Source organism: Misgurnus anguillicaudatus, chromosome 11 (genome assembly GCF_027580225.2).
Source record: "Misgurnus anguillicaudatus chromosome 11, ASM2758022v2, whole genome shotgun sequence".
Classification (NCBI taxonomy): Eukaryota; Metazoa; Chordata; class Actinopteri; order Cypriniformes; family Cobitidae; genus Misgurnus; species Misgurnus anguillicaudatus.
In genome coordinates this window covers 12,472,829-12,486,087 of record NC_073347.2, presented here as the reverse complement: position 1 = coordinate 12,486,087, position 13,259 = coordinate 12,472,829, and the positions used below count along the sequence as shown (strand labels likewise).

General features: G+C 37.3%; 1 protein-coding gene across 21 annotated transcripts in view; it reads right to left on the bottom strand.

Moving 5' to 3' along the window:
* The window catches only part of kcnma1a (potassium large conductance calcium-activated channel, subfamily M, alpha member 1a), a 263,693-nt gene that overhangs the window by 69,989 nt on the left and 180,445 nt on the right, over window positions 1–13,259 (bottom strand). For all 21 annotated transcript variants that reach the window (XM_055170797.2, XM_055170791.2, XM_055170796.2 and 18 more), the window contains exons 10-14: window positions 4,986–5,096; window positions 4,451–4,556; window positions 3,305–3,387; window positions 1,621–1,690; window positions 884–1,039 (exon numbers count right to left, since the gene is read on the bottom strand). In XM_055170797.2, the coding sequence (XP_055026772.1) occupies window positions 884–1,039; window positions 1,621–1,690; window positions 3,305–3,387; window positions 4,451–4,556; window positions 4,986–5,096 (526 nt within the window). The remainder of the gene's footprint in view (window positions 1–883; window positions 1,040–1,620; window positions 1,691–3,304; window positions 3,388–4,450; window positions 4,557–4,985; window positions 5,097–13,259) is intronic.

Sequence of the window (13,259 nt, the reverse complement as noted above, 5' to 3'; positions counted from 1 at the left end):
AAAAAAGTCTTGTGAAATGTCCCCCTTAACAATATCATCTTGATCATGACTGATATTCAGTTTTTCAGTCTCACAGAAGGGTTTTTGTGTCCTGTATGAGCGTGGACATGGGTCTGTCAGGTTGGAAAATATAGTATTTACAGTATGGCACACTGTGGCATGGGTGGTCCTGGCTTTCTTCAGCGTTTTTATAAGACGAATGATGTGCCCTGCAGAAGTTTCCACACATGCCACATTTAAACAGTTATTATAAAGTCATTCCTCATTTCCTTATGACATAAGAATGTTGCTCTCAATGTCAAAAGCCTGTCTTTTAAAAAAAAATCAAAGAAAGCAATACAGCTCCTTGTGGATTAGACAATAACTTTTACAATCTCAGTGAAATATTTCAGTCTGATTTTTCTCTCTTGATCTTTCTCCCAAAAGAACTCCATCCAAATCTGAACCACCTGATCATAACCCCACAACCTTACTGTAGCCACGACTGCCTTGAAGACCTCAGATGTTTAGTGTTTTCTCATATATGACTCTAAGCAGTCTGGTTTATTTGGACGATAAATAAAGATGGCTTTGGGATGCCATTCACTGACTATAAAATAGACACATTGTTCACATTTCCCAGCTCCATCAGCACCGCAGGAGACCAGTAAATTTAGTGAGTGGAAAAAACACAAATTTACATCTTCACTTCCCCCATGTCATCGATAAATTACCTCATAATGGCAACTGCACTGTCGTCCCGCTTTCCTGAGCAAGTCCCAAATGAGACCAGCAATCTTATAAGATGATTTACTCAATAACATAATGGCCCTGGTGATTGAGCTAAAGTCGGAATACACTCGGCAGGGTTTTATCAAAGCCGCAGGACGGGGGATGACGGTACCTTGATGTATGACCTCATGGAGAAGAGGTTGGCGAGCATAGTAGACAGGCCCTGTGCCAGGCAGCTCTGGGCAATAAAGCCCGCCTTTAGCTCGGCCAGGCAAATCGCATCATCACCCTCCTTCCAGTTCCAGCTGGGAATGTTTAGCAGATGGGCCTGCGGACAACACGAGGGAAGTTAAAATTCTCCCCCGCTGTGACGTCTAACAAGAGCATTAACAATGAAATAATTTCATTTAGTAACATTTCAAAAGGTTTCATGATTACATAAATTGTTATATATTTTTTGGAAATATATCTAGTTGGATTACATACGGTAAATCTGCCAAACACATCATGAAAATCATATAACAGCACCATGTCGCTATTTATCATCTCATTGCTAGCATAGAATTTATGTTTTTAGTGAGACAATTTGCTCAAACATTTGTCAGCAGTCGACATTAAGTTGCTTTTAAGTGAACCGTCCCATGAACAAAACCCATCCATCAATTCCCGCTTCCAGCTCTCAGTAAGCATGTTACTGTAATTGAAGATAAATGTTGAAGAAAAAAATCACATTGTTGTAATGAGTTTTTAATTTTTGAGAAGTTTTCTCTTTTTTATTATTATTAAAATTGTCATGGAGAATGAGAGGGTTGGTTTCTGTGTGATGTCTAATTTACAAGTCTTTTAGTACAGTATATCCATTCTTTCAGGTTTAATTCATTCTGTTTGGTTTGATTTGACTTCTCTTACCTTGTTGTGGTACTGCAGCATCTGAGTGATAATTCTGATTTTCGGATGGTAGTTCTTGATAGATATAACTCTGTTATTAACAGAAACACATAAACAAAGACGCTTATTTAATTTAAATGAATTCAATATTGAAACAGCCCTCGCAAGCCATTTTTAAATCTGTTGTTATTGCTTCAAGCCTTTTTAAAACAATGCTAACTGGCACTGCATAACTGTGTTTCCATTGGCAGCATTTTAGAAAGGCTACACAGCTATTTTACTATGGTATAATGTGTATAATGTGTTCTAGGTCATGTCCAATAGAACATACACTTTGAGGTTATTACCAAAAAGCAACCTTCCAGTCTTTGTCGTGAAGCGAACACGAAAGTGACTTAAACTTCAAAAGGGAATCATTGCCAAAGACCCCCCTCCCCGTAATAATGAAGGACTCTGTTGCTGTAACATGGCTGCAGCAGCCATAGTGATATTATCCACTGCCCGAAAATAGTACGGTAGCAAAGTCCTTGATTATTACGCCAGAATGAGAGTATAGTTCCTAGCCATATCTGCCTAGAAAATTGCAACTTTTAATTTTCTGTCGGTCTTAGTACACAATGTAACCACAGAAGAGTCAAGTTTTAAATATGAAAAATATCGAAACTCTTTGGTTATTTTTAGCACAATGCTAATGTTCTAATCAGATTCAATGGATTATGCTAAGCTAAGCTACAAGTGCTACCGCTAGACCGGGAGATCGGCTGAATGGATTCCAAAATGGTAAAAATCAAATGTTTAACTCTTGAGGAGCTGGAAAATGACCTTATTTTCAAATAAAGTTGAGTGTCCCTTTAAAATGTTCAACTTTACAGCAAAAATAAATGTGTTTACAGCCTGGTACAGAAAGTGTTTTTGGTCTGTATAGCTAATTTCGCCCTTTATGACAACTGTGAGGATGATGATTTTTTTGTAACTCATCCGTTTAAATTATATTAAGCCTTAAAGTTCTGCACTATTAAGGGCGTGGGTTATCTGTTATCCGAAAACCTTTTTCAGTTATCCGCGAGTGTCGCGCTGGCAAGATAGCAATGGCAGGCCCCGCCTACTTTGGGCTTCAAAAAAGCTCTTCACTAACTGTGGTATCAAGGACACTACGTGAAAATTTTTTACAGTCTATGGTTATTACGTTTAAAATATATAAAATATTTATTTATTTTGCAACAACATGCAATGATAAATTACGCACATTAAGAGAGTTTTTATTTCCATATTAAGCTACTTTAACACACATTAGTGGTTAAAATAAAGGTGCAAAAAAGCAATATTTCATTGTCCAGACAGACTGGGTGTTATCCTCTGCACTACACATAACTCAAAAACCTCAGCATGAATGAAGGAAGTATGTTTGCTCTTATTTCACACATTCTTTTAAGGCAGTGTGAGCTGAAGTCCTCCCAGAGGAAATTCCTCTGAGGTCTTTTCATCTGTGTCCAGGTATAACACGTGTGAATCCGAGTATTGAGTTGACCTGAGATGTTGATTATCTCATTCACACCTTTCCTTCACAGCACAGGAGAATGAAACATCAGCTTCCCAAACATCTGTTTTACTGGAGGACCTGTTCTAGTGAGCATATCATCTGAAACTAAAATGCAATTGTGTTTTTCTTCTTGCATGTACAAAAGTGGTCCTTCACAGAACTGACCTCATGATATTGGAGGCATCTTCAGCATCGGGGTCTCCACAGTATTTGTTTGCAAGAATCAAGCAGGCATCCGCTGACTCAATCTGTCAGGGCGTAGAAAAAAAAACTAAAAAAAAGAAGCCTAAAGTTTTGTGGGTCTTCAACATTGTTCCTGGAGGGCACCTGTCTTGCATATTTTAGTTCCAACCCTACTTCAACACACCTGCCTCTAATTTTTAGGTAGCCCTGACCATAGACACTACATGCAGGGAGTAACGACTGGTCTCTCCATACAAGAGGCGTCTAGAAGCTGCAATCACCAACAAAGGCTTTTCTACAAAGTATTAAATAAAGTGTGTTCAATACATATTCCCTGTGTCATTTCACTTTATTTATTATGACTCAACTTGTATACTTAAATGTTCTGATTTCTTTGTATGAATTCAATATTTGCGTTGATGGCTACATCTGATGGAAATTTTGTGTCAATAGCCCACTTAGAAATTCTCTTACTGATAAAAATGCTAATGTGTCAAATACTTATTTTACCCACTGTACTTAGAGGCGTCATAGACTGACGCTGCCTATAGGAGCTGATGTATCAGCACGGCCACCATTTTGCATTTATTTCTACTGAGAAAGGTGTATCCCCAACTACAATAACCATATCTCCCCGAATTTTTACCGGATTTTCACACAGTTTGGTTACACGTAAGTAATGTAGTTACGATGACATAATGTTTTAAATGATAAAATAACCAAAATTAATGTTCAATCTTACTTGTGAAGGGTAATCCCTTGCGATCTGGTATCAATACCGCACAAAATACGGGCATAACTGCTCGCTCTCCGTTGACTCTGATGCTAGCGTAGAGTGAGGAGACCCAACCAATATGGGGGCGACGCTGAATTATGCTCCAGCACGTCATGAGGTGTCTACGTAGGGTATATAATGTCTATGGCCCTGACCAACTTGATTAGCAGGTTAAGGTGTGTTAGATTGGATAGGTGCCCTACAGGTGCCCTTCAGGATCAGGGTTGGAGACCCATGGCCTATATTAATTCCACAATTCTGTCTTAATGCCGCAATAGTCAAATGAATCTGTTTAGTTTGTCTATTACATTTGTGATATTCTGCATAATGATGTTTTTTCATAAACTGGTTACCTTTACTCTTGCCAGATCATGCGGGTTTAGGACCGATCCTTGATAGAATTCCACCTGAGTGAAGTGACGTTTGAACAAGGCTTCCAGCTCAAGATTAGGGGAAATACTAGAGTATAAAGGTTAAACAAGACATAAAAGTGAATTACACATTGAGGAACTGAAGTAAAAATTCAGAGTGACAGTATTTGATTTCTGCACCAGTAGCTGCACCAATCAAGTGCAATAACTTTATTTCCCTGTCTGCCATTCTTTATAAAACAAAAAATCTTGCCAAATCCAGAGCCGGTGTTACTACTGTACATGAAGGGTGCCAAAACAAACTTTGCAAACCCATTTGTGCCAGTAGTGATGCAGAAATGCACACTTCACCTTTAACACACATTTCTATTAACAAACAAACATCAAAAACGGCTTATTGCCAATACTCTGAAGCAGGCAACTATATTTGATTTATTAGTTTTCCCTAATAGCCCACAGCCATTATACTGGGCTCCATCAAGTTCTTAAAACTGGTTCCAAAGGGAATTGTACTTACTTATGAAGAAAAACAATTTCTACATTGACATCATCCCTGTCCTTGTGTAGGAAGTCTTTAAGGAAGTTGGAAACACTTTCGAGCGTGATGTGACCACAAACCACAATGTGCCTGTAAGGGGGAAAATTCAGCTGAAGAGTGCAACATAAAATAAAACTAAAGCCTGGCATACTCTAAAAAAGAGCATCAAGTCATAATAACAGAAAATGTCTTGAAGACATTAAATGCTGTGGCTTCAAACCGTTTCTGCCCTTTTCAGTTTTTTACCATATACTTATAAACATATTGTAAAACAGCCTTAAACACTAAAGGAAATGCTTTGAACATTTCAGGACAAACAAAATTGAATCTTACATTTAAATGTTGGATTGTCAATTCTTAATACACCATGTCTCCATAGCCAAACCACCCTTAAGCAAAGACGCATGTTGACATATTCCTCCGTTCTAATTGACATATTTCAGGACATCTGTCAAAAGCTTTTCAATTGTTTTTAGATCTGCGGCTGCTGTGAACTCTAACCTTGACTTTCTTTCGTCCTGGCAGGCAACGAAGTAAAAACTTGGGATACAGACATCGAGTTTCAAGGCTCAACTGGGTTGTGCCAAAGGTTACGGCCTTCTGGGGCTCATGTATCCCGTCTTAATACTAAGATATAGCTTCATACTTGAGACCTCTGTTCCAAAACCTACAGTAATGCTCTCTCTTGCTATCTACACTGTAAAACGTTTCTGTAGAAATTACAGTATTACTGGGTATTACTGGCAACTAGCTGCCAGTAACTTCCTGTAGATTTTACATTTATGTTATTTACTGGCAACTAGGGTGACCACCTGCTGATAAGCCCAAGGGGGGACAAGGGGTGTGTTTCTGAGGGACAATGGGGGACACTCCCTGGCCCGGCGGTGCACCCGACCCACGGGCCGACTTATTGATAGTGGTTTACCTATTTCTAGCACATACCACCTTACACTGCCAAAAAACTTATTTTCTAGAAAAAAAATCTTGTATTTTTGTCTTTTTTTCAGTAAAAATATCTAAAAATTATTAAATGAAGATGCTTTTTCTTGATGAGCAAAACGACCCAAGAAAATAAGTCTAGTTTTTAGACCAAAAAAAAATCTAATTTAAGTGATTTTGTGCACAAAACAAAAAAATCTGCCAATGGGGTAAGCAAAAAAATCTTTAACATTTTTCTAAAACACTTATTTTAAGATTTTTTCCTTGTTTTATGCACAAAATCACTTTGATTTTGAAAAATTTGATATTTTTGGTCTAAAAACTAGACTTATTTTCTAGGGTCGTTTTGCTCTTTGAGAAAAAACATCTTAATTTAAGAATTTTTAGATATTTTTTTACTGAAAACAAGACAAAAATACAAAGACATTTTTTTCTTGAAAATCCTTTTTTTGCAGTTTACATGGCATATTAATAATGCCCTATTCCCCTAAACATGATGTGTGCTCATGAATAGGCCAACCAATGTGTATTTTTTTTTTTAAAATAAAGATTCATAATATTTTGAACATTCAATGATTGACAGATGCACTTTCACTTACGATTTACTTTAGCTATTTAATTTATTACGAATTCTGTATACAGTAGATACACTCAAAAAAAAAAAATGCTTGGTTATTTTCAACCCTGCGTTGGGTCTAAAAGGGACAAACCCAGCAAACAACCCAACATTTTTAGAGTGTTGTTTCTGGACTCGAAACCTGTTTGGACAGGGCTCATTTAAGCCTATTCATTCATACTGCTGCTAAATTATTAGATCAACTAATACAGTATATAAGTAGTGAGAGAACGTATTAGTAACCAGTCAAAACTTAAAGCTTGCTGCTTCTTTGATTTTAGGCCTTTAAACTATAAACCACATTACACTTCAAATTAAACATCAAAGTTGTTTCAAGAGTTTTACATGTCTGCAATGATCCGAGTCTGACTTGTATAAAAAATTACAGCGCATTACAATTCTAACAGCTTAATAGCTACCTCTTAAACTGTAGCAGAACAATAACAAGGGTTTTTTTGGCAAGCAGAATTTCATGCAACAGGAGGTTAAAGAGTTGATCTGTAGCCATGGGGTTTGTGGATTGCTTCACTTCCCATGTTGGATTAGTCCAATACTGCTGTGGTCAACGTCTCACGAGCTTTAACCATCCGCAGTAATCAATCTAAATCTGTCCAAACAACCTCTCCTTCCTTAGCAGACGCTATGTGCTCACGATTGGACAAAGAACACAGGCTCGTGATCGTAATTGTAACTGGGGCTACGTGCATGCTCAGGTGTTGAAGGGGCGAGAGACTGAACAAACATCAGGCAGATCCCTCTTTGCCGGAAGCTTTATTGCTCCAAAGTCTGGATGCTATCAGACGTAATGATCTTTACAGATCTTGCCTCTTGTATTTAACGAGTGTTAGTAATTGCACGCTTGACTGTCCCGGGATGAGAAGATTCTGTCGAGTTGATGGCTTGGTGTGACGCCAGCAGCGTTTGGCAAAGGGGCGGCTTGATGAGAGACACATTATTCATGTTTTCCTTTTCCAAAAATGCCCACTTAAGAGCTTTAGCTAAATCTGAGGGGTTTGTGTGACAATGCTCTCACTCATTTTACTAGAGTCTCTGGCACAGACACAAACGCTCTGTGACTCGGCTCACGTCAGACATCTCGTCTCTACATTTGGATGCGCTATCAGTGGTGCGTAATCGTGCTACCGATTGTGTTTCATCACTGCAAGGAGGTTTAGGGTACTGCCAATGAAAGCAATACTTGAAAGAAAACCATTTGAAAGAGTATTGGATAAGAGTGATGTCATTATAGGCTGCCAAAACTTTCACCACTTGTTTTGTGCTTGAGTTAAGAGGGAAAAGGAGCATCTTCTTGCATGCTTCATTTGTCCACATCTTCAAAATGGCTGGTTAGCTCATTCATTGCTTCTGATAAAGGCATGTAATTACTATGCCACTCAATTGCTATAAATAATAATAATAATGTGAATAAACACATTTTGACAAAAAAATATTAAATTAAATTAACATCTACAGTACAAACTTAAACTAACACCACTACACTTTGAACAACACACAGTGGAGAACACTTGTTTTTATGCACATTAATGTGAATAAAAATAATGCAAGCAAATGCAGATATTCAACATGCACGGAGAAACATGCCAAATTAAAAACACCCAAAAATCACATCCGAAATTTTAAAGAAATCACCAATAACAAGCTCGAACACCAGCCTCAGCAGCGAAACCATTGATACTGCTCTAATCCTTAAACTGATCAATCGTTTCAATCACGAGCAGAGTCCCCCGGTCTGTTTCCACCGTCCCCCCAGACTTTTACAATCAACAGGGTTTAAAGAAAGCTGTCTAAACAATAGCAGTAAGGCAAACTCTACCTGATGAAAAGGGTGCGTGCTTTTAGACAAAGCAGAAAACAGCATTAGATGAACCACATATGTAGTCCACATGTGCCGGGCTCCATCAACATTAGAATTAACCATTTGATGCAGTGGGACAACGATGAAGGTAATCTGGCAACTCTTTAGTTTGTAACACTTCAAAAACACTGTGATTATTCAAACTCTCTCTCTATTATGTCATATCTGACTGTAATTACTCAACAAATGCAGTCAGGCTGGATATCACTCAGTAACCACATATTCAGTACTGAAAATTCATATTGACTGACCATTAATGGGTCACAATTGAATATATTTTGACAATAAAAAGTTTGATTTTTGTCCAGTACGGAGCTTCATAAAAGTATCTTTGAGTATTTGAAACAAAGCTATCATATAACAGTACATACTGTAAACAAATAAAAAAAAACTGATACAAGATTACAAATTGTCAATGCTGTGAAAGAAAAGTGACAGTGTCAGGCACTGTTTTATATGCATAAAATATATATCAGGTAGTTCTGGTTCTTGATGGTGATTGTCATAAATTGATTGTGATTGTGATTCATAAATGGAGCCAAAAGTGTTACTAGAATCACTTGTTATATTATTATTAGTGATGCACCGATGTATCGGCCGCCGATATTTTTGGCCGATTTTTAATGAATTTGAAACCATCGGCATATCGGCAATAGCACAAGAAAGGCCGATACCGATTGTTTATTATTAACCGCATAAAGGCAATGAGTTGCATGTCTGTTGTTCAATTAAAATGATTTAATGTTCTGGTGTGCACTGTACTAAGCACCGACAGAATACCTTTGTTGAGCTGGCTCAAATGTCTTGGACAATAAAAGAAACAAACTGCACTTTAGTGGGGGAAATGAAGTCCAACTTTTTTTGAAGTAGCAATATTTATATGATCAGTTTAATGTTAATTAGATCCAATCCATGGTCAGTAAAAATAATTTGATGCAGAGATAAACTAGCTAATAGACCAACTGTATAGTATTGTACACAAGTGTTTAATATCGGTATCGGCATCGGTATCGGCCAGAAGTTGTCTGTTTAAGTTGGTATCGGCCCAAAAAATCCTATCAGTGCATCCCTAATAATTTTAATTTGTATGTGTTTTATTGCTTCGCTGCTTAAAATGGGAGTCCATCATTTGGGGTTTTTTTGTTCAAAACTTTGAAACTCATAACTTTGAATAACTAATATAAACTAGTGATAGACCGATAAATCAGCAGCCTGTATTGTTCATCGGCTAAGGCTGATGAAACAAAAATCGGCATCGGCACTGAAAAATCCATATCAGTCGATCCCTAATATAAACATTAACAAACAATCAGGTAATGTCAGTGACTGTCTGTTTAGTTGTTTTAAAAAAATATATTTTACCATAATAATATTCACAAAATACAAAAAAATAAAACACTTTTGTTGTATTTTGTTTACAACTGGTTTTAACACATCTTAGCTTACGCATTTAGTTTATTTATTGTTAAGTTACAGTAAAAAAAATCCTTGTTGCGCTTATATCTTTTAATTCAAGAACTTGAATTTACAATTCATTTCGACGTTCTTGACTAGCATGGATTTGCTATAAATGATAAAAATAAAGTTGGATTAATACAAAGTTATTTGAACTTTATTTTCATAATTTATAGCAACTCCTCACTAGTCAAGAAAGTTGAAATTAACTGAAATTAACAACAAGGAATTTTTACAGTACATAAAAGTAGTCTGTGACTTCTTTTTTCGTGGGCGCTTGATGTAAAGTTCATCACAACATGTATGAATTATTTTAAATTTGTGCCCCTCGGATGAGTGGTTACGAGCCGCCACTGCATAAAAGGTTTTAATAGTTTTACCATACAGTACCACACATCAGATCGTCGTACTTCATGCAAAAAATGAAATTTTTACTTAATATTTTTGTCTTGTTTTCAGTACAAGTATCAAAATAGTCTTAAATTATGATGCATTTTCTTAAAAAAAAAAAACCTACATTTAAAGTCAATTAGCAAAAAAGCACAAATTCACTTAACCCTTTCCCCGCCAGCGTTTTTTTTTTTTTTTAATTGCCAGCCAGCCTTAATGCCTTCCAAAAAATGTTCTTCTTTAAATATATAAACAAACAATATATCAAATAAAAGAACAGTCCCTCTGCTTTCTAAAAAAAAAAGTTTCATCCTACCTTCATTAGTTCTCTTTTAATCACCTCTCAAATATGGGTAGGTTTCTTCAAAAACACCCAATTTTTAGCAAAAAGCTGAGATAATTCCATTTTTGTGAAGGACTTTTGATAGAGATCAGATTCAGAGCGATCTTTAAAACATACACAGAGTTCTTTCTCTTTCATGTGAGGCTTTACTTCCGGAAGTTCCGGGTTGTATAATTTGCGGAAGTTTGCAGAATAATAATAATAATAATAATAGCGATATTGCAAAAAGCCGGAAATTTTAGCCATGGCTGGGAAGCGTTTTCTCTTAATTGACGAGTTATCTCGTCAATGGCGGGGAAAGAGTTAAATTATATATTTAAAAATTGACTTCTTTTTAAGGTCATTTTGATCATCAAGAAAATACATCTTGATTTAAGAATTTTTAGATATTTGTACTGGAAACCAGACGAAAAATAATAAGAAAGTCATTCTTTTGCAGTGTGTACATTTTTATCATGGTATTTATGTAAACATTTGAGGGTTTGTGACAAAATAAACTCTTCAAACGCTTTAAAACATTGAGTACATTTGTAAAAAATGGCGGCCTGTAGTGGAAACCTACTTATGGTTCCCTTCTCACAAGTCCCCCTTGTTGGAGACCAGCATGGTTTCGGAGCCGTGATTTGGGCATGTGAACTAGCCCCGGTGGAAAAGTGTTAATAGCTGATCTTTGTGTCTGCTGCATGGCAAAGTTTCATAATTGCGGATGCACCTCAGTCATGATTATACTACAATATACACTGTCAGAAAAAAAGGTTCAAAACTGTACATTTTCTGTCACTGGGGTAGTCCACTCAAAAGGTCATTTTTGTACCTTTATGGATATACATTGAAATGTTGTACCTTTTGGGGTATAATATTATACCATAAGGGCCTATTGTGTACCTTTAAGGACCAATTTTGTACCAGATAAATGTTATAGATACAAAATATAAAGGTATACAATAGGTACAGTACAACATTGTATCATGTTTTATATACCTGTAAATGTACAAAACGGAACCCTAGGTCACCACCCCAGCGACAGAAAAGGTACAGTTTTAAACCTTTTTTTCTGACAGCGTACCACTGCCATTTGTTTACCTTATGTAGCTTATGTATGTAGATTAACATCACGTTTTTTTTATACTCTCTTTACTAGTAGTCTTGGAACAAAAATAGGTTTAAGCAGCAGCATATATACACGGTCAATCAACATGATATCCCTACACATGCATTTCATATCAATTAAATTATACACAAAAAAACCTAGATCCTGTCCTGTTATATTTCAGCATCAACCAGCAGGTCAGTGTTTACTGCAATAGGCTGTCCAACATCACAGCCCATATATCAGACTGTCAGCTAGGCACGGCTCGTTCCCCCTACACACCTAACCAGAATCAAGGAACCAGATGCCTCCACCTCTATTGATCGCAATTGTTTTAATGTGTTATGAGAGCTATTTCAGTAACACCATTTCTATATGCCATTTCACCTTCTTTTCAACTCTAAGGCCATGCACGCACATGCCAAGAGAGGCCCAGTGTGTGGGCACAGGCGGTGCCGGCCCCACGTTCTTGGTGTGGCGCAGATTTTGGAGAGGAGCTCAGAGGAGGTGCATGCGCTCAGAGTTCAATCCGGGTTTATGTCAGTTTCTCATCGCACTCCTTCAGTTTCAGCAGAGCTAATGGAAACCACAGAGACATCGGCCCGTTCCAACAGGACGCTACTCTATATTAAAGTCATAGATCCAGCTTGATCTGCTTTCTCATTCCGATAGTTAAATGCTACGCTGCACACACGCTCGCATCAACAGCCGTCACAATCTTGGCGGCAGCGTAGTTTCAATAGCAGAGATTACGCTTCAAACTACTGCTAGGCCCTGCAGCAAGGCCGAACTCATTCAACCTTTGTGTATGGTAGCAGTAGGGACCAACACACAAATATTTTGGTTTTCCTTTAATAAAAATTGTTAATGAAAAACCAAAAATATTTATATGAAAAAAAGGTCTAAAACAAGACCTTATATATAATTATTCATAAACATTCATGAGTTTTGCACCAGCCTGAGGTTGTCGAAAACGTGCTGACAGTGGATATAAATACACTGACACGTTTCTTTCTATGTGTCATGATAGGTCCATTCGTATGCGCACATTTTCTTGCATATTTAAGCAATAATGCAAAGCCTGGTGCATGTCTTTCTGCTCAGCCAGAGAGCTGAAGTCTACTGTAATTGCATCCAGATGCATGTACAGCTACAGAAAAAGCAAGCGAGAGAATGAAAGAGGCTCAGCTCTTTTGACAAGGCCTTCTCTCAACACCAGACTGCGAATCCAAATGTGGGGCCGAGGCCAAACATAACATTTCATCAATCTTGTTTCACTGACAGGAAAACAGCATCAAACAAAGGAGCTCCTAATGGCTTTCTCTCGGCTTAGTATTTGCCCTCAAACACAGATGATGAAAGCTGGACGTGACCGTACGTCTGTTTCAGGCTGCGAAATATTTGGGGAAAGAGAGAGAGAGGAAGAGGCTGGGGTCGGGATAATCGCTGCATTCAGGACAAGGCCGTGTTTGAGCCAGAAATGAGTTGGGGGCTTCAAAAAAATTAAAATAAAATTAAATTCATATTCATAGATCATACCTTCT